Raw genomic sequence first — 20,839 nt, 5'->3', positions numbered from 1 at the left:
ACCTTCTAACCCACTAAACCCCACTCTCTAAGTAACAAATGTTTACCATTTTTACCATTACTGTGAGCAGACCGTTCCATAAAGGACAACCATGGCCGAGATGTCAGGTATGAACTAAAGTCAGATCAATCATGGCAACCATTATATTTACAGAAACGTTGTCCATCATAATAATAACAACCATTACAATGACATTTCCATAATTACAAAAGAAACTATTTCAATTCGGTCGTACATCAGTGTCAGGAGAAGGTCAGACATTACAACATGGTGATACATTACAACATGGTGATACATATGATAATCCATTATAATTAGGACATTCGTCAGAGGAAGGTCAGACAATGCAACATGATAATACATACGATAATCCATTATAATTAGGACATTCGTCAGAGGAAGGTCAGACATTACAATAAGTTTAATCAACAGAAGATTATTAACCATTACATGGATAATTATCGTCAGTCGCAGTCTTTCATCAGTACAAGGACGATTAATTCAACAGGCCTCTCTTATTTAAATGGCTTTATACAAATTCTTTATTTTCATTTCAATATGTATAATGTCATGAAATTAAAGGACTTCCATAAGTAAAGAAATCGTTCAGTTTAGTTCGAGATTAAAAGGTATTCGATATTAAGACTAGAATACAACTTGCCAAAGAACTTTGACTAATTTTCCATTTGAAATAGCTATATCTTTTTAATATTTGCATAATGGTTATAACAACAAAATAGTTGTATGCCAAAATCATCTACATCTATCAGCTCAATGCTTAACTGGAAGGATTCAGTTATTAATACATGTATAACCATAAATAATATCTCTGCTAATAGTTTGAGATGAATAGAAAGAACCGTCGCTTTGGATCCAATTGGAGAAATACGTCCATATATATCTAGTGATTATACATTCATGCAGCAAATGTTAAATGGTTTCATGCTTACAACTGTTATGATAAGGTGTCACTTCACAGTGATATCCACCATTATAATAATGCTATCTATCAAAGTAATATCCACCATTACAATGATGTTATCCATCAAAGTAATATCCACCATTACAATAATGTTATCCATCAAAGTAATATCCACCATTACAATAATGTTATCCATTAAAGTAATATCCACCATTACAATAATGTTATCCATCAAAGTAATATCAACCATTACAATAATGTTATCCATCACAATAATTTCCACCATTACAGTGATGTTATCCATCAAAGTAATATCCACCATTACAATAATGTTATCCATAAAAGTAATATCCACCGTTACAATGATGTTATTCGTCACAATAATTTCAACCATTACACTGATGTTATCCATCACAAAAATTTCCACCATTACAATGATGTTATCCATTAAAGTAATATCAACCATTACAATAATGTTATTCATCACAATAATTTACACCATTACAATGATAGTATCCATCAAATATCAAGCATTACAATACTGTTATTCATCAGAGCGAAATCCATAATTAAAAATGATAAACATTATAGCAGTATTCACCATTACATTAATGTTATCCATCACAAAAATGTCTACTATTAAAATAAAGTTATCGATTACAGTAATATCTACCATTACAAGAATGTTATCCATCGTACAAATGTCAATCATTACAATTAGGTTATCCATCACACAGTAGTCAATCATTGCAATAAATAATTTTTTGTTAGGCTTTTGAAATTAGTGGATTTTTTCAAGTATAGTGACTGCGATAATTCAATGGAGTGAATTACGATAAATAATTTCACTGCAGCGTCGATAACATGACAACAGTGAAGTTATACTATGACTACGCTTACGTGGCCGAGTGGTAAATCGGCCACCTCCTATAAAAGAAAACTCAAGCTCAAAACTCGACAAGGCGCAAATAATTTGTTTTTCTTAATGGACTATTGTAACTTTAAATTGGGAAGGAAAATAAAAAACACATTTTTATATTTTATCACAATAATCACAAAGCACAGCCGAACATAAACGGTAAACTGTTGACATCGGCGGTATCCAGCAAGAAATATGCTACTTCAATCTATTATACAGTAAATCTTGATAGACAATACGTTTCGGCATAAAATAAAAATAAATGTGGCTCGCTGTTAGTGAAGATTGACGCATTTCATCTCGTGGGTGAAAATCTTAAGTATTTTAACTCGTGACTTCGCCACTCTTAAAAATATTAAGTTATTCATCCGCTTGTTCAAACATATCCGTTATTCGCTCGTTTCGAGCAAATATCCTCAAGTCATCCATCACATAAATGTAAATTATTACTATAATATTATCCTTCACAAAATGTCAATCATAAAAATAATTTATTTTCCTTCATAAAAATGTCAATCATAACAATAATGTTATCCTTCATAAAAATGTCAATCATTACAATAATGTTATCCATCACACAAATGTCAATCATTGTATAAAGTTTCCAACAGTAAAGGGACTACTTTTACCAGAAAAGTAAATAATGAACATTTAAAACATCACCCGCAACCAGGAAAAAAATGTACATTTAAACATCACCCGTAAGCAAAACTCTGGTACATAATGTAACAGGGTAGTAAGAAATCACAGAAGAAATGAAAATGGATAACACTCAAAACTATTTATTTGACTCAAACTGATTTAAAAGATATTATGTAAAAGATAAAAGCTAATTTATGCTAAAGTGTTTATTACATTGAACTGATGTTACATTATAAAATTTGGACTGTATTAATCTTGATAATATTGGTACCAGACGAATGTTCGTCCAAAAAAGTGTTTTATCTTTGGTTTTAAGTCATATAGTATGAACCTATACAACAGTTGATGTATTCCTTGAGAAATTTTAGGGTTATTTAACCTAGTCTAAATGTTTTAGTGGGACATTATTTCAGGCCAAGATTCCGGCTTGATTTGGCTTCAGCAAAATTGTACTCAAATGACTCGGACGATTTACAGTTTGAACTCGTGCATCAACTACACAAGAATCATTAACGCAAATTTCATATTACTTCATTTTGTAGCATTCAACATCACTCATCTTATCGGCTGAAATATGAACAACATTCTTCCATTTATATTTTATTGTTTATTTCACAGCCACGGACATACAATGTTAAAATATTATATTTAAATACGTACAGATAAACCAACCATCCTCCATTTTATACTGTGATTTCACATCCATCCAAAATCACATCACTGTTCTTAAAAACCATCAGAAAAACAGACATTTCTCCATTCCATTCATATGTTGGTTTCACACAATCGGATATACCAAGTCAAAACACTGCACTTATGTTCCTACAATATTAATGTGACCATTCTTTGTTGTCTAATAAATAAATGAAATTCCATTGTTGCACTGGGCCTGAATGTATGCATTTTGATAGCTCATATCCCATGTTACAGTGTTGATTAGTTCTTTCCTAACTTGATTCTAAATTTCGCATTAAATTTTTTGTCGTTGATTATTCAGATATGATATTGTTACAACTTTCCTCAGATTTTGGCTTGGACTACCAACACGTAGGGCATGACGTGATGAGTCAATGTCCACCTTATCATCCTGATAATAAGCAAATTGCCAATGTTGTTCCTTTTGTTTAAATCTTTCTATAAAAATAGTTATACCTGATAGCTCAAAATAGTTAACGACTAGTTAAATATGTTAAAAAGTACACAAATACAATGACGATCTTCACAAATACAATGAAGATCTTCACAAATACAATGACGATCTTGATCAGTTATGCATGAAACAAAACACCATCACTTGTCAAATGTGATCTTACGGCGACCTAACATTTATTTCCATTTTATATTCAGTTTATACCTGCTTACTTGTCAAGTCAAACTGCAATCAACATAAACGCTGATCTGATATCGCATAATACGCCCGCAGATCAGGTCTATATTGTTTGTTCAACCGATTACTCCTAGCGAACTCCATAGACACAGATATGCCGAAGTATTATGCGACGGCAGATTCGGGTCTGTTCTGTCTGAAGTTGGACTCGACTTATAAGTGAGTAGTGACAGTAAGATGAAAATGAGTATGTGTGGAAGAAATCAACAACGTGACACTGTTAAAAAGGGAGACAGTTTGAATTAACACGAAAATAGCATGACAAAATATTCCCTGATTCAGAAAGTGTCTATGTTAAATAATCCATAATCATCTACAAACACGAACGGCACTATGAGTCAAAAAGGTATATTCGATAATAAGATAACAACCGAATAGGCAGATACATAACATTCTGCACATGTCAACCCAGGAAATTTACCGTTGCACATACTACCCTACCAGTTATCCTCTCCTTCGCTTTCACTTCAATCTCTGTCCCGCTAAACGTAAAGCTAACCAAAACAGACCTTCTTTCTAATGGTACAGATGTGTCCAAAGCATCGACGTTGACCTCACCTAATTTGATGCATGACTCATCATGCACGCTAAGGGGCGATCTATTCGTAGAGGCATAAATTGCAAATGATAAACTTGTCTGGTGTTCGTAAAATGGTATGTACGCTCTGGACACTTGGGGTTCCCCGCAAATTACAGTTTGACCAATTTCTACATGTTTATCAAATGCAAAGTCAAAGTAACCCATCCCATTCCTCATCACACGATTGACAAATGGATGTATGCGAGGGTCGAAAGTTGTACAAGTTTGCACGCCGTATGTATTTTTGCAGACTCTGCCTCGCATAATATTTGGATCATGACCAAATACAACTGCTCCTTTCAAAACAACCAAGCCTGCCTCTAACGGCGTAATGACTTTTTTGTTCGAAAAATGTTCTCGTATGGCTTTCTGAAGGACATCAGACTCTGAAAATCCACCCACCATTAGTATTGTGTCTGTTCCTCTAAGATCTTCCATTTCAAACAACTCAGATACATGCTGCACAATTCTTGAAACAGGTTTTTTAAAGATGCTCTTCATTAAAGATGCGCTGATTTTCATCTTATCAGTTGCAATGTGAATATCGTCTTTAAATTTGCTCTGTGTTATTTTGTCTTGCAGACTTATGCCTTCTGTTTCCTGCAAGCTGCGACCCAGGCTTGCAGGGAGTCTTAGAGAGGTGCGCGTCTCTTTATCCGCGAGAAAATCTCTTTTCTTCAACTCAAAGTCACGTAAGAAATCCAGGCTGTCTTCAACATTCTCTAGTTTGAATTTTTTTAGGGCCTTTCTCCCGACGAGTTCAATCAAAACATCTGCAAACGCGTCATCCACTTTGGTTCCTCCCCAATCTCCACCGGTAGCCTTGTGTACTTCTCGCAACCTTCCTCCTGCTTCTACCTCGTGTACAGTAATGTCTACTGTTCCACCTGTCAAATATCCATTGAGAGACACTCTTTTAGATGCTACGTTGTCACAACAGGAGTACAGTTTTGGACACCTTACTTAGCTGTTTTGCATTAATAAATATATTTCTCGTTTTTTTTAAACTCTAGAACAGGTATGTTACTCGTAATGTGTATTATGAATGTTAAAACATTATTGTTCATACAAGTGAATGAAAAAAATATAGATATAAGTACCCTATTGATTATCTCATTATACATTTATTATTTATTGTTCGAAATATTGTTGTTGTTTTCCTTCGGATTAGTTACATTCTTCTTTCTTTACTTTGATAATGATTAGAATGCTCTACGCTGGACAAGGAAGTAAAACTAATTTAAATGAACCGTGACCTCATTCGTTCATTCTTCTGAAATGTCATACATAGGATTTATGCAGTTTCATTTTACAAATAAAATGTCACACTTCCTTCATTTCGATTGAGGTTGCATCACACAGTAGCGATTGACTGAGAAATTACGAATCTAATTTTATGTGGTCTTATTTTAAGAGTCAACATATAAATTTTCTAATGGTTCTTTAAATCGGTTTCCTTTTCCCATAGTTATTTAAATGCTGTCAAATATACACTCAGGACATTGCAAATTAAACTGTTACAAATTTTTAAATACCTCCAGCATCTAAAACCATGTATTTGTCTCGTGGCTTAAACAAAGCTTCCGTTGAAGTGCCTCTCTGTCCAACACGTGTGGTCTCCTGAAGCTGGCAAAAGAAGGATGCTGCTTCTGGCTCAAGAGCAAGTGTGAGATGGTTTCCTTCTATTCCAGCCTAGAACACAATATTACATTGTTACAGTGTTATTACTCTTTTATTAATCAAGGACAGACCCTTATGCAGCATTTAGTCCCAAATTCTTTATGAGATCGATGATGAGACCAAATAATATTGATTCATATAAAAAAAAATTATTTTGCTAGTAAAAATGTGTTGTAATCTCTGATTCAACTCATCATTCGTATACAACGAGCTAAGCACACATACAAATAAAAATGTGTGTGCGTTTGTATATGTGATATGTTTTAGCGTGTGTGTGCGTGTGTGCTATCGTATTCCAGAAATTAGAAAACATTTTAATGTTTACAAAGCAACAAAGGCAATCTGAAAATGGAGGAAATAATATATCTTGCTATTGCTCAAGCTGTTCGCTCTTGCTAAATATTGGAAAAAAAATGTAAAGATTATTTATTCTCTCTCTCTCTCTCTCTCTCTCTCTCTCTCTCTCTCTCTCTCTCTGCCAGAAGGTTCCTTCTCTAAGAGACTGTACGCTTGAGAAAACATACAAATATAATCTTTTCCTGCACAATGGCATTCCATGCCTTGATTTTGACATGTATACATTATAAAACCAAGAGGTAGGTGAGCTTAAAATCCAAGATGGGTGAGGGGAGGTCGTCGACATGGACATAATAACAAGTAAATAATACTGGGAGGTAAGTTCAAAATTAACATTCTGTATTCAAAATTAATTGTTTTTTTTTTCCAAAACAAGAAATCGACTAGAAAGAACATAAAAATCAACAGCAGCATCAGCGAATGAATAAGATGATGATTTTATACCATAATATAGAAGGAAGAATACTAGCCTGTTCTGCAGATTTTCTCATGAACTGTTTGGCTTTATCATTCCAAATGGCGGGAACAGTCAGTACCCAGCGAACGTCCGAGGCTGCAAAACCCCGGTCTAATCGACCGTTGACAGTAGACAAAAGATCGTCCTTGAGATGCCTAATGGCCAGCGAGAACACCTTCATGGCAGGAAGTTTTTTCCCCTTGCCATCAGTGATTTGGGTTTCCCTCGTTAAGTCCTAGATATAAAGAGGATGGATATACAAATAAAAAAGTACAGAAGTGATATATTACATACCCACTGAATTTTACATGGGTGATCTGGCGTTTGATGTAGATGTTCAATCAATATTTGCGAAATGCACTGCCAGTCTGGAGATTCTCGTGATTCCACATAATGTTTCGAATCTCGTTCACACTGAATAGCTAAGCATTTTTCACTGTATATTTAAGCATTGTTTTTTACATCGTAAAAATCAAATAAACAAAGAAACATGATATGGCGTATATACCACATCGGACAAACTCCCTCGAAACGTGAGAAATGATACGTGAATTATCAGTCTCAATATGTTACCCAATCAAGTATTACGGTAAATTTAAATTAATATGACTATTTACGAAACAATCAGAAATTTTGATAGTAGATATCTAAATTATTGTCCGTAACATCAAAAAGGCCAAGCTCAAGATCTCAACAAAATACAGACGTGTTTCGTTAATAGATGTGTTGTGCAAATGCTTACAATGTCTTGAATACCAGATTCAATATGTGGACTATTGGCATCAATATTATTCACGAGTTGCAAGCAGGTTTCCCAAAAGATATTCTACAGCAAGCAATATATTTATTATAAAGTCAGTTGCAATGGTCGTGTATTTTATTGTTTATTTATTGATTTTTCTAAACCTTTTGATACCGTATCTAATACCGAACTTTGGGTATTATTATCAAGGAATGATTTTATGGCAAATTCAGGTATGTACTTAAATGAATGTATACTAGTTGAAATTCATTTGTTAAACTCCCAACGATTAATTTGATTTTTATTCAGCTAAGTCGGTATGAGACAAGGTTCTAAACTAAGTCTCAGGTTATTCTCCTTATTGATAAATAATCGTATCGAAAGCTACGTGTAACATGTCTTAATGTGTTTGCGTAAATTTAAACGAGGATGATATATTTGCTTTTTTGTATGCCGATGATGTTGCAAATTGCTCCGAAACAGTGTTTTTGTTGCAGAACTAATATATATATTAGATATGAGAATCAATATAGATCACACGAAAGTAAATTGTTTCCAGAAATGGTGGAATGCTGAGAGAAAGAACGAAAGAGAAACTTTATTACTGAGGTCAATATATTGATTTTGTTTCCTCCTTAAGCAGCGTTTATATGGCTTTTGTCTTTTATTCCTGATACAGATGAAATCATCTATCCCCAATGACTTGTGCTCATTTTAGCATAAAAGCTACATAATACATGCGATCCGTGGAGTATTATTCCACGAAGGTGAAGTCCTCAGTCAGGCCTATGTCACTGATTGTCACTCTATCGCACAGCAAATAATTCTCTGCAATTAAGGTTTAATATTTACTCTACACAGTGTCCACACATTGCGGCAGAGTATCATTTTCTATAGCAGGTAATTTGTACTGAGGAAACAATGTATAAAACGATTCCACATTAATGTATACATTTCAACTACATGTTCAACTACCTATCGTACAACCAACAAATCGAGAAACCAAAATGAACGCCAACAAAAGTGTGACATAGTGAATTTTGTATATGTTATGGGAACACATAACGGAGGGAACTTGGAATTTGTCAGGGTGACACATGTTAATGTATGTCATTAGCACGGAATTACATTAATGGCAGGGTGTACAGATACGGTATTCTAATGTGTCTGATGGGGATATCATTGATTCTCAATGAGGACAGTCCGATAATTTTGCCAGGCCAATGGTCACTACGATGCAATTTGTTTCAATTATAGAAAAATGCCAAGGGTTGAAATGTTGCAGAAACAGCGTTTGGAATTGCTGAGATAATTGTCATCAGTTGAAACTTTGCCAAGATCGGTTTATTAAAGAAGCATGAAATGATATGAAACGCTGGCGGTCGTGCGCTAAGTTTGGCGTTAAATAAACCTAAATTCCTGATTGGCTAAGCTAATATGTAGCGGTGTGTTTCCATGCGGAGTTTTCTGTTTTATAAATGTATTATGCAGTTGAGTTAGTCAGTCTACGTTTTGCTCGTGTTGTTTTATTCTTGATCTCTGCTCCGATCTCCATATTTCACCCATTAAGTTCATATTTGTATCGTCCAATCGACCTTGGCAAAAACACCGAGGTCACTCATCCTCTACATAACGATACCCCACCACCACTCCATACAAAACGTCTGCCAAACCAACGAAACACACAAACAACTATCTTTTTGCCCACCGGACAAATTACACAACAAAAACAAAGATGCTGCCACCAAAGATGCAGCCAATTCTAACCAAGCTGTCTATATTCCAAATACCGGAATATTCCGTAGACAAGACTTTCAATCGAACAACTTTTCCTTCGGGTAGTAGAAACATGCTTTTGCCTTATATATATATATATATATATATATATATATATATATATATATATATATATATATATATATATATATATATATATATATATATATATATATATATATATATATATATATATATATATATATATATATATATATGTATATATATGTATATATATATGTATGTATATATGTATGTATATATATATATGTATATATATATATACATACATATATACATACATATATACATACATATATATACATATATATATATATATATATATATATATATATATATATATATATATATATATATATATATATATATATATATATATATATATATATATATATATATATATATATATATATATATATATATATATATATATATATATGTGTGTGTGTGTGTGTGTGTGTGTGTGTGTGTGTGATATTGTTTCTCCAGTTGGAAAACGTTTCGATTACAGGATGTTTTGGATTAGTTGTTTGTATTTGTTGTTTTTATTTATAAGCTTTATTGTATACCGATTTTAGAGAAGGGAGGCTATTGGCTGTTTTTCCTATTCCGTATAGTAAGACAGATTTGTGCATATTTTTAATGGTTGTATTTCTAGAAAGTTTTTGGCCGTGGATGTTTCGGCTTTTGCTGTTGGATTCGTCTCTGTAGGATGATAATGAAATGGAATGATTATCAATGGAAATATTCCATGATTTGAAATATACATCGATTTGTCTGAATTGGCTGCATTTTTGGTTGCAGCATCTTTTTTGTGTATTTTTTTTTTTTTGGTAGGCGAAAAAATAGGTATAATTGTTTGTGTGGGATTTTGTCGGTTTAGAAGATGTGTTTCTGTTGTTGGTTTTCTTGCTGGTTATAGGTTAGCTAGTTGAAAAAAGGTTGAAAAGTATACATTATGGGGAATTATTTTATATATTTTTTCCTCGGCCAGTACAAATTCTCTGCTATAGAAAATGGTACTCTGCCACAATGTGTAGACACTGTGTAGCGAAAATAAACAACCTAATTGCAGAGAAATACTTTCTTTGCAGTATAGTTTCAAACAAAATGTAATCGGGGATAGAGACTGAGATCTGTCTCAGGAATAAAAAGCGAGAGTCCAATAATGACACTAGTACATGTAAAAATATACTGGTTTAGTATTGACCCCAAAACTGATATGTCTATGGAGTACAGTCAAACATAAATTGACTACTCGATCAAAGGAATCTACTGAATCTATTTTTATATATAGGTGTAAGCTTGGCTGCTTCATTTAGTGTTATGTTTTCAAATGTTTTGATATGGTTAAACCAACTTTGTGCAGTGATTCCGAAGTCTGGGGCTACGAACATTCAAAAGTAACATAATAAAAGACAACAGAAAGTTTGGTGAACGATATCTTAATCTCTCACGCTCTCATAGCAATGTGTCTGCTTTTGGAGAATTGGGTAGATGTCCAATATGTGTAAGCGATTATACACGATGTATTAATTTTGGCTTCGTTTAACTGACATGAATAAAAAGAGGTATTTCTATGATTGTTATCTGATGTCAAGGTGAACATATCTGTCTGTAACAAAGGTTAATAATTATAATCATACTGGGTTTGTTTTTGATCCAGGTGAACATGGCTGTGGGCAACACAGGTTAATAATTACTATTGTTACAAGCCAGGGGTCTTTACTTGACCGAGCGGTTGTCAAACACAGGCGCGATTCCCGCTAGAAGTCCTAAGTTTACCCCAAATTTCCAAAGACTTCCATACAACTTCAGTTGTAAATTAGAAAGCCCGACGTGTCCATTCTATACCTAAATTTTACTCTAATTAATGTAAGACCACAGATAAAACAACCTGCCAAATATCTATCAACCGCACATCTGCATGGTTTATCTTCATCAGGTTTCCGTACCGCCAGCCGTTCACGCCGTAGAAACTATACGAGTATCCTCTAACACTGGAAACTATTTTACTCTTCCACCTTAGGCCAGTCAATGTACGCTTTCCTGGCACATTTCTCCAATATAACTGCACCACATTTGCCACCATGGCGACATAAACGGTATCTGCCGAGTCCCTTCGTATATATTCTTTTGTGCAATTCATGGTTTCCTACCATAAATACTGCCACTGCAGTCATACCACCAATATACATCACTAGATTTTAATATGGACTATCTTGACATTCATTCGGTTTTGGCCTGAATTCACTATTAGTGAACCATGGCATCATGGAAACTCACTAACACTTCACTCCGTGAGGTTTGCTCCTAGTAATTGCCTAATTATTTCGGGCTAAGGATATTTCCATTGCGCCGAAGTCCAATAATCACACAAGTAATCACACAGATCTAAGAATTCCTTAAAACGGGGCGCTATAATCAAATGCGCATACTCCAACTTTATTACACTACATTCATACTGGGTTTGTTTTTCAATGGATTCAGCAAACTATTGGCAATGTGTGTGTGTGTGTGTGTGTGTGTGTGTGTGTGTGTGTGTGTGTGTGTTCGTGAAGATATTTCAACAAATAGTTACAGATTGTTTGATGCATTTAAAAAAATTGGGATAGAGAAGTTATCAGCTGAACGCGGGGAAGATACAGACATTTTACATTGCGGTAAATTCCAAGTTCATAAATAACCCAGATGGTTTGCATGACATATATCGGCATATACTCGAGACATGATCCTTCTGCCGCCTCCACGACGAACAAAAGGGCTACACTGGGACGTAGCAGAAGACTTTTTTATTTTATTTTTTTATCTTTTCTTTAACAGAATAATTCCCTTTCTAGAATCACTACCTTGTCGTCGTTGGTTCAGAAATGAGTTCGTGCTTCGCACAAAACCATCATTGCCTAAAGAGTGCTAATGAGACCGGTTTTACTGAGTTTGGATTATTTTAATGACATTTTAACAATTTGTGCATATCGCTACGATGCTTGCAGTGTGGCAGTTTATAGTGTTGTCTAGGACTGGTGCATCATGCCTATTATGCCCCAGCCAGTCACATTATCCTGACACTTATTATCGTGATATAGGCTACACGCTGCTATATGTTTGTGAACCATCTGGATTTACTTACATTGGGAATATTGTCCCAGTGGCACCCTTTTAAGGCCTGTTCGACAAATGCCGTGATTAGTTAGTAATCCGTTAGAGGTGTTCGAGTTTAAAGGGAGGCAAATCGCAAGAAGTTACTGGAAACCGTTTGAATTTGCCAAGGCGATGCAAAGATTGGTTCGTTGACGTATCATGTATTTACCACTGATAGCACTGAACGATGATTCTCTGATCCGGTGGCCTGAGTGGTTAGAAGGCACGCCTCAGATGCTCGAGGTCGCGGTAACGAGTCATACCAAAGACTTATCAAATGATACTAGCAGCTGCCTCGCTTGGCGCTCAGCATTAAGAGGTTTATGGTATAACGGTACCAATTGCGCAAGTCCAGGTGGGCGGAGCTTAAGGTGTATGGAACATTGTATTCAGAATTAAAGAACAAAACTAGCTGTGATTGGTGCATTATGTAAGACTTGTACTTTCTGTTTGGCTTTAAAAAAAGTTGAGCCTCTTGGCAACATGTGAGTTTGTGTTAATTTCTATTTAGATCATATTTTGTATTTTTTATGATTTTTTTAAAATATGGTACACATGACTGAAAATGTGCTTGTTGTGACTAGATAACTCTTACCCCTGTCTAGTTCCAGTAGAGTTATCTCTCTTAAATGCAATGGAGTACCTGGTTATGTCATTGTCAAATTGACAATCTAGCATTGTTCTATATGACAGCGTGTGACATGCATGCCCAAGTAGGACAGAAAGTATATTTATTTCACAAAACATTAGCATTGAGGTATATGGAAAAACAATTGGTACCGTGATACCTTATGTTAGGACTGGTCGGCCTAATGTCATGATAATGTGACTCGGTGGGATTTGATGCCACATTTCTGCGGCATGATGCCCCATTGCTAAACATTACTATAAACTGCCACACTGCAGACATCCTGGCGATATGACTGAAAAATTGTTAAAGCTGCTTTAAAAATCCAAATCACACAGTCGCGCGCGCACACACACACACACACACACACACACACACGCAAACACACACACACACACACACACACAGAGTGTGATTCGACAAGCTTCACGGATCTTATAAGGAGATAGAGTTTCTAGAAAATTGTTGCCTTTTATTAAAGATTATCCATTAAACAGGGCAGTTAACATTGTTTGCCTGTAGTGTTATATAATAAAAACTCTCCAGTGATAGTACCTAGTTATCAAGTCAAAATTAAGTCGTAAACGTGAACGCGAGGCCACCAATCACGCAATTTCTTATCTCCGCCGGATGCGCAATAGCTCAGTTTGTTCTTGAGAAAGGCTCTTGGCTCCTATTTCCTCGGCGTGATATAGCAAAAAACTTTATAACTAACAAAAACAAAATAAAACAAATTATATGCTAGATCTTGGTGAGAATCTGGGCACATTTTCTTTTTCACTAGTCACTAGTATGCTCCACATTGGTATCCTGCCTGATATTATTACAAAGTCGCTAGCATTTGATGTTCGCCACAGGGAGAAGTACGATGAGTAAAAATTCACAAAAATGACAATACATATTCTTGGTAGAGATGGATTAATATTGATCTAAATATATAGTAGATTCATCACGCTTCAAAGACAAGGAAACATACACTGTCTTCTTTAATTACCTCCTCTAATTAGTGTGGCTTATATATATATATATATATATATATATATATATATATATATATATATATATATATATATATATATATATATATATATATATATATATATATATATATATATATATATATATATATATATATATATATATATATATATGTATGTATGTATGTATGTATGTATGTATGTATGTATGTATGTATGTATGTACCGTATTATTATGAAGCATCAGTTTGAATCTTTTGAAGTAGAAATAGTCCTCGTGATTTCCCTCATCCGCCAGTTCGGCGTATCTTGTTTCCGCTTTGTATCCAAACGCTTCCAAAGTCTCCCCATCTGGTCGGACAAGGACCGTGGTAGGTGCCTTTGAAATAGAAAGTAGGATAATTGAAGAACTTACAAAATAAAATCAATTAGTTAAAATTATTAAAATTATTGCATTGTCATATATAGATATAAATGGACTGGACGAGGAGATTTTATAGTTCATTTGAACATTTTAAGGCAGTAGCAATGTCCTTAGAAACATTGAACATATAATTTCCTTAAAAATCAATGACATTAGAACTATACTGTAACTATTTAACTGTATCATCTATTTGTGTTGTTTTGCTTGGTTTAACAATTCCATCATTTCTAGAATAATAGTTGGTACTTTGGAATATCCCCACAGTCTCTTTTTCTCTGTGTACTTGAATGACGGACCAGAAATTGTTTTTCTCTGATACAGTTCACATCAATATATATTTAGCTCTATAAATGCAGAATGTGGTGTAAATGTTTTGAAATTTAATTATATCTTCTTTCAAAGTTTACCCACCCCCTTAAATCCAAAACTTTTCAAAATTCAAATTGCAGAATGTTTTGTGTTTCATCTCGTAAGTTGAAGGTACAACTCTAAGAACAACTGTTGTTGAGGTTTAGAAACGTACATGCAGTGTGTATTGGCTACTGCATTTGTATTGGAAAATATGTACGAGTTTTTCAAAAAGATAATTTTCAGGGAATAAAAAGAGTTCATATTTTCCCATACAAATGCAGTACCTTTTTATTATATGCTCATTTTATTAACCACCTAAGGCTTAACAACAAAAGACTATATAAGAAACAATGTAATTAAATTTATGCTTTATTCCAAATAAAGTTTATAACCGTAGATTCATCCATACACAAAATATCTGTATTCATGCGCACATAGCTCCGTCCAGCGACCTTTCGACTTAGTCGAGAGCTCTATATCAGATTCAAAACGAATTGTCCTTTTGAGCTAATTATAATTGAAATATTTAGAGTCATATTGTAGATGAATGAGCACGGATTTCGTTTCTGTGTTGATCGAACTCAATTCTGCTTTTCTGATTATGAGGGGTTGGATTATTGGGTCAATTCAGTGAAATAATGTGAAGGGATTTCAGCTGGAAATGTAGGCTAATATAAATTCCGGTACAGCTTCTGTATGTATCAGGTTTTGCATGACAAGTAGGTCGGATTTGAAGAACTAAGAAAGTACACTTTGAGGAAATTCAAGACGCAGAAATGTAAGTATATTTATTACCATTCTTATTACCAGCTACAGAAAACATGCTGATTCCTTGTCACTTGCATCTCGATGTTGGAGGGACCCCATCTATGACTTGTATCATACAATGTATCATTTATCGCTAGCCTAACATTGTATCAAACTTTCAGTTTAATTTATTTCGCGAATCTAGTATTTTGACAGACTTGTAAAAATACGTCTCTGATATATGCGACATATGCGATAGCCCTTAGCTTCAAAATGCTTTTCTATACTATATTTTTAGACCCTAGAGAGCACTCGTCATAGTCTTAACTATACTATTTGCGAAAAGATACGAATATTCTCCTAAATAGCTGTTTCAAAGATCAGAACGCTATTTTCAATAACTGCCTCTCTTACGTTTGATGTTGACAATTGCGAACATCACGTTCTTCGAAAGTTTCGTTTCTGACTCAGTGAACTCATCCACATTGTTAACTTTATCATCTATACTTTCAAATGGAGGAAACGTCTGCTTTAGTTCATTCACAAACAAATTGAATCAACCAAAACCTAAAGTGTCTACTACACGAGTGTACATGGTTTGTTAGCAGAGTAGTTCCTAATACACTAGATTATCTTTAGGCACGCATGTCGTGCACGTGCATGCAATATGAAGGTTTTAAGTATCGTAAAATACTGCACGATTCTTACAATTTTCTGTTGTTGTTGTCGGGATTAACGCCATTTTTCAGCCCAAGATAGGCTATACATGGCGGCCAGTATTAATGGTGGAGAAAGACCCCGGGTAAAACCTGGAAAGAACCATTGACCCACGAGAAGCTAATGACAAGCCTTCTCACATGCCCACACTGGAAGAACCCGAGACTCGAACCCAGGCAGACAGAGGTGGTTTGGCAGTGATCTGTAACGGTGAGCGCTTTAGACCACTCAGATCCCTTCTGCAATGTAACGTTAACTGAGACAAAAATGAGCATACAGTAATGCGTGGTACTGAATGTAAAAGACAATTTCACATGTTTAAAACTTTCCAATAGCCACCCTGTATACCTTAAGAGATACGTGATTTCCCGTATTCCATTGCTTGGTAAAGATCTTTCTGGGGTCTGTCTTGAATTCGTGCACGAAGGAACAGGCCCATCCGGAATATGTCGTGCCCAAATCAATGGCTGCTGCCAGTACATATGTGTTCATCGTCACAATTATTACCCTGATTTTAAATTACAAAATAAAATAAAAAAAATCATATTTTAAAATCATATTAAACTTTTTCTTGAATTTAATAGCATACAAAAAATCATGACAGCAAAATCAATAAAGGCAACTTTTCATGACAACGAAAAGGAAATAGGCATTGCTAAATTGTAGACTTTTGTAGACTTTCTACACCAAAGTCTGTACAATGATTTTCAATGCTTTTAATAGAATAACAGTAACGCAAACTAAAATATGTAAATCCAAAGAAAGGGTCCGCACACTTTTTTCCTTCTTTAAGTGCAATCATTACCTTTTTTATGCATCTATGGTAAGCGTCTATTGAGGCTGATTAATTTGCAATTAAAACAATATTAATAATGTTTCCAATTGAAATAGTATTAATAATATTTACAGTTTACAATTAAAATAATACGAACAGCATTTACTATGCAAATCTTGTTCTGTTTCAGAACAGTATCCAGCCAAGTGCAATAAGTATCAGACATTTTGAACGAAAGAGATTTCCAATGTAAAAATCAGGTGTTCTTTGATCGGAGACTATTTATGGAAAAATAAAGCTGTAAGTGCTTGATTATCTTCTTTACTATGTTCTTCTCAGCTGAAGATTTTTTTAAATACCAGTCTACCTTGGCTTAAGGAAAAAATTTCAAAGTGCTTGATCCAAAGATATAAGAAAGAGCCAATTACATGAAACAATACAAACTTAATAAGATTACTTTCAAAATCTGTAAGGTCAGTGGAGAAAATCAATCGATCTAGGTTTAAAATATATATGAGGTCAGAAAAAAGAGCCCCAAAAGGACGAATTTTCGACAATTGAATGACCAGCTTTATATGAAGCTATATTGTTCTTTGTCGTGCTTCAGTGTGAAATATGTTAAATATTTCCATCTTGTACTGTAGGTACCCAAGTTGCTTCTGCATGGATGATAAACCTATTACTGTTTTTGTAACACTTTTTAATAATAGTGGATAAGATCATCGGATCTCTAGTGCTACAGGCCATTGTACTACCATCTCTTATACCTATTTTAATCAAAATCGATCCAATATTCTCCAAAATATCCTAGTAGGCTAAATACTTACTACTACTACTATCAAATTTCAAGGGAAAGAAGTCAGAGTAACCAGACGTGTTACTTCCCTTGAGTCTATACAGAAAATAAATGTGAACACAAACAAAAATCTAATACGGACGATTGAATGCGGATTAAGAAAAGCTTGAAACTAAATTGCAATCATTAAACAACAAATCTAGAAAGTCTATAAATCGCTAAGCAATAAGATAACGTAACAGAAATCTTTAAAATGATGATGATGATGATGATGATGATGATGATGATGACAACGACAACAACGACATTGATGTGTTTTAGTTATATTTACATATATTTAACTAAGTACACACGATTATACGCGTCTCGTATTCTTTAAGATACATGACATTTTTTATCTCAGCTGAATTTATCCTCTTGAATCAAACCTCTATGTTAATGTTGGTAGGTGGGTCGGTGGTTGTGCGTGCAAGAGCGCTAGAGGGAGAGATAAAAAAAGTGGGTGATGGAGTATCAGGGATGTTGCCGCCTTATTTATTTATTTTTTGGCTTGTTACAGCCACTCCTTACCAATACAGAATCGACATTTCGACTTTAATGCTAAAATGCGTGTTTTGATCTATAAGCCTTTTGCTTTAAAGATGGATATTTATCAACATCAGTGAATGTATACATGCATGGTACATACATGGTATAAAGTTGTTACGGCCGTTGATTTAACAACGGTGCCGCCCGCAAAGCTGTTAAGAGAGAGAGAGAGAGAGAGAGAGAGAGAGAGAGGTGCTTTGCAATCCCACATATTATCACATAACCCATTTTTGCGATGTTCTTTTTATTCTGACATTATCAGATCCAGTCACATCATAGTCCAATATTAAATCATTTTCAAGTAAAACAAATGAATTCTTTCAGGATTATACAAACCTGTATCTGTGTTAATACCTCCTTTCATACAAATTTTCCATGAACTTCCATGTCGTCAGCTCTAAAATAAACCCGGAAGCTATTTACGTGCAATTGATGGCTTCGTCATGTACTTTTCGTTTTATTATGGGCTTTAGTACAATGAAGATTAATCATAGAAAACATAGTTTTATAACTAAAAACTTCAAATAGGTTTCGCTCACAGTGAATCTCAAAATCGGTGTCAAATTCTTCCTAGAAAATGCACCTTTTTATTTTTCATTTAAATTACTCATATTTGGCACAGTAGGAGATTAATGGGGATTTCTGAACCAAGCATCTATTTTATACTAGGGCGACAGTTTGATTTTAATCACCTCCCAGATCCCCCGGGTTAGTCTAAACAAAATACGAAAACAACTTTGCTGATTCAATAGAGTCGATTTCATTATGGATTACCTAACTTGAGGACCTATCATGGAAATCATCATATGCGTCAAACATAAATAGGTTTGGCTCAAAAACCATAAATCGTATATTCACTAATGCGGTTTTCATTTTATATTTCATACAAAAGTTTACTATTCCTATTTGTGATATTCACACAAAATTTACCGCAATGACGAAACTAAAGATTCCACTTTGCTAAAGTCAACATCAGACTAGTTTTTATATCCTAACGAGAATGTGTTAATGCCATCAGAACAATATCGCTTATCATCAAAATTCCACAGACCAGATTTTATGATAATATTAGTCTCAAATTTATGACGATTTGATCTTATTGCCATCATTTCAACATAACCAGAAAATTCGTCTAGCGTAGCCTTATTGACTCCTATCTCCTTACCAACCATATTTATTTGATTCCTTTGGCAAGTTTAACTTTATCATCGGCTAGTTTTAAACAGTACATTTTACTTCGCAATCATATGGATTCGATGATAGAACGAACAAAATGTGCTTCGTCCTTAAACATTCCTATAACTTTTTTGTTATTGTCACATCGAAATCCGGTGATTTTTTTTTTTTTTTTTTTTTTTTTTTTTTGATAATCTGAAAGATCAAATAATTCTCGGCATCATCGTAGTGAAACCAGTACATTAACGTCTTTGATATCTCAAGTGTTGCCATACCGACATAAACTGGCTTGTTCAACTTCAAGTAGGTCCTTCGTTGTTGAACGGCTACTAGATTTTCGTTAAATATTTTCATGCTAACAAAATCATCAGATGCAACAAGTTTATTACTTTGGTCCACGTTATTAACGATCTCAATAATGACGCTGTTATTCATGAGCTAGAAAAAGTTCTTTTTCAAATTCCGTTGTTGTAACTGCTCTTCGGCTATAATCTTTCGTTAAACGTGACTGATTAAATTTTAGCACACGTTGATTTTGTTTTAAATACCACACCATTAGCACGTGCCGTTTCAGATTTTTATAATGTAAAACGTATATCCGTTTGTCAAGCGGATTAGGAACTAGTTTATGAACAGCAGAATTGTTTGAGATAGATTTATCCTGCGAATAATTTCTCTGTTCATCAGATAATAAATTGTAATCTATCAGCATCTACTCTGGACAAAACGGACAGTCATTATGTTTATCGTGCAGCTCAACAGGATAGTCAAGATCCACCTAAATAAAATAACTAATATCATCCGGTATAGTTTTATCATTTTCATCAAAAACTCGTTTTGACTGATGCATCTGAAGCCACAAAACGGCATAGACTCTGACATTTCATACTCTTGCATGTTGTTGCTGTGGATATTGTTTATAAAATTTGGTGGCGCCTTATTATCGTGTAAATACTTATTATTGGCCTTGTCATATTTGTTTGTTATGACACTTGTTCCGCCTTTGATTCCCCGCTGGATGAAACAGAACATGTCC

At 34.4% G+C, this 20,839-nt stretch overlaps 1 protein-coding gene across 1 annotated transcript; it reads right to left on the bottom strand.

Moving 5' to 3' along the window:
- Positions 1-1,948: 1,948 nt before the first annotated feature.
- LOC149785226 (heat shock 70 kDa protein 12A-like) lies at positions 1,949-19,079 on the bottom strand. Its single transcript, XM_089979057.1, has 6 exons — positions 18,964-19,079; positions 16,817-16,976; positions 14,456-14,608; positions 6,958-7,179; positions 5,986-6,142; positions 1,949-5,337 (listed from the first exon to the last, which is right to left on the bottom strand). The coding sequence occupies exons 2-6, from the start codon at positions 16,958-16,960 to the stop codon at positions 4,274-4,276; spliced, it is 1,740 nt and encodes a 579-aa protein (XP_089835183.1). The 5' UTR covers positions 16,961-16,976; positions 18,964-19,079; the 3' UTR covers positions 1,949-4,273.
- Positions 19,080-20,839: the final 1,760 nt, after the last annotated feature.

The sequence above is a fragment of the Sinohyriopsis cumingii genome, chromosome 13 (genome assembly GCF_028554795.1).
Source record: "Sinohyriopsis cumingii isolate HCF-2022 chromosome 13, ASM2855479v2, whole genome shotgun sequence".
NCBI lineage: Eukaryota > Metazoa > Mollusca > Bivalvia > Unionida > Unionidae > Sinohyriopsis > Sinohyriopsis cumingii.
The sequence above is the reverse complement of the archived record's forward strand: the minus strand, read 5'-3'. Positions and strand labels throughout refer to the sequence as shown.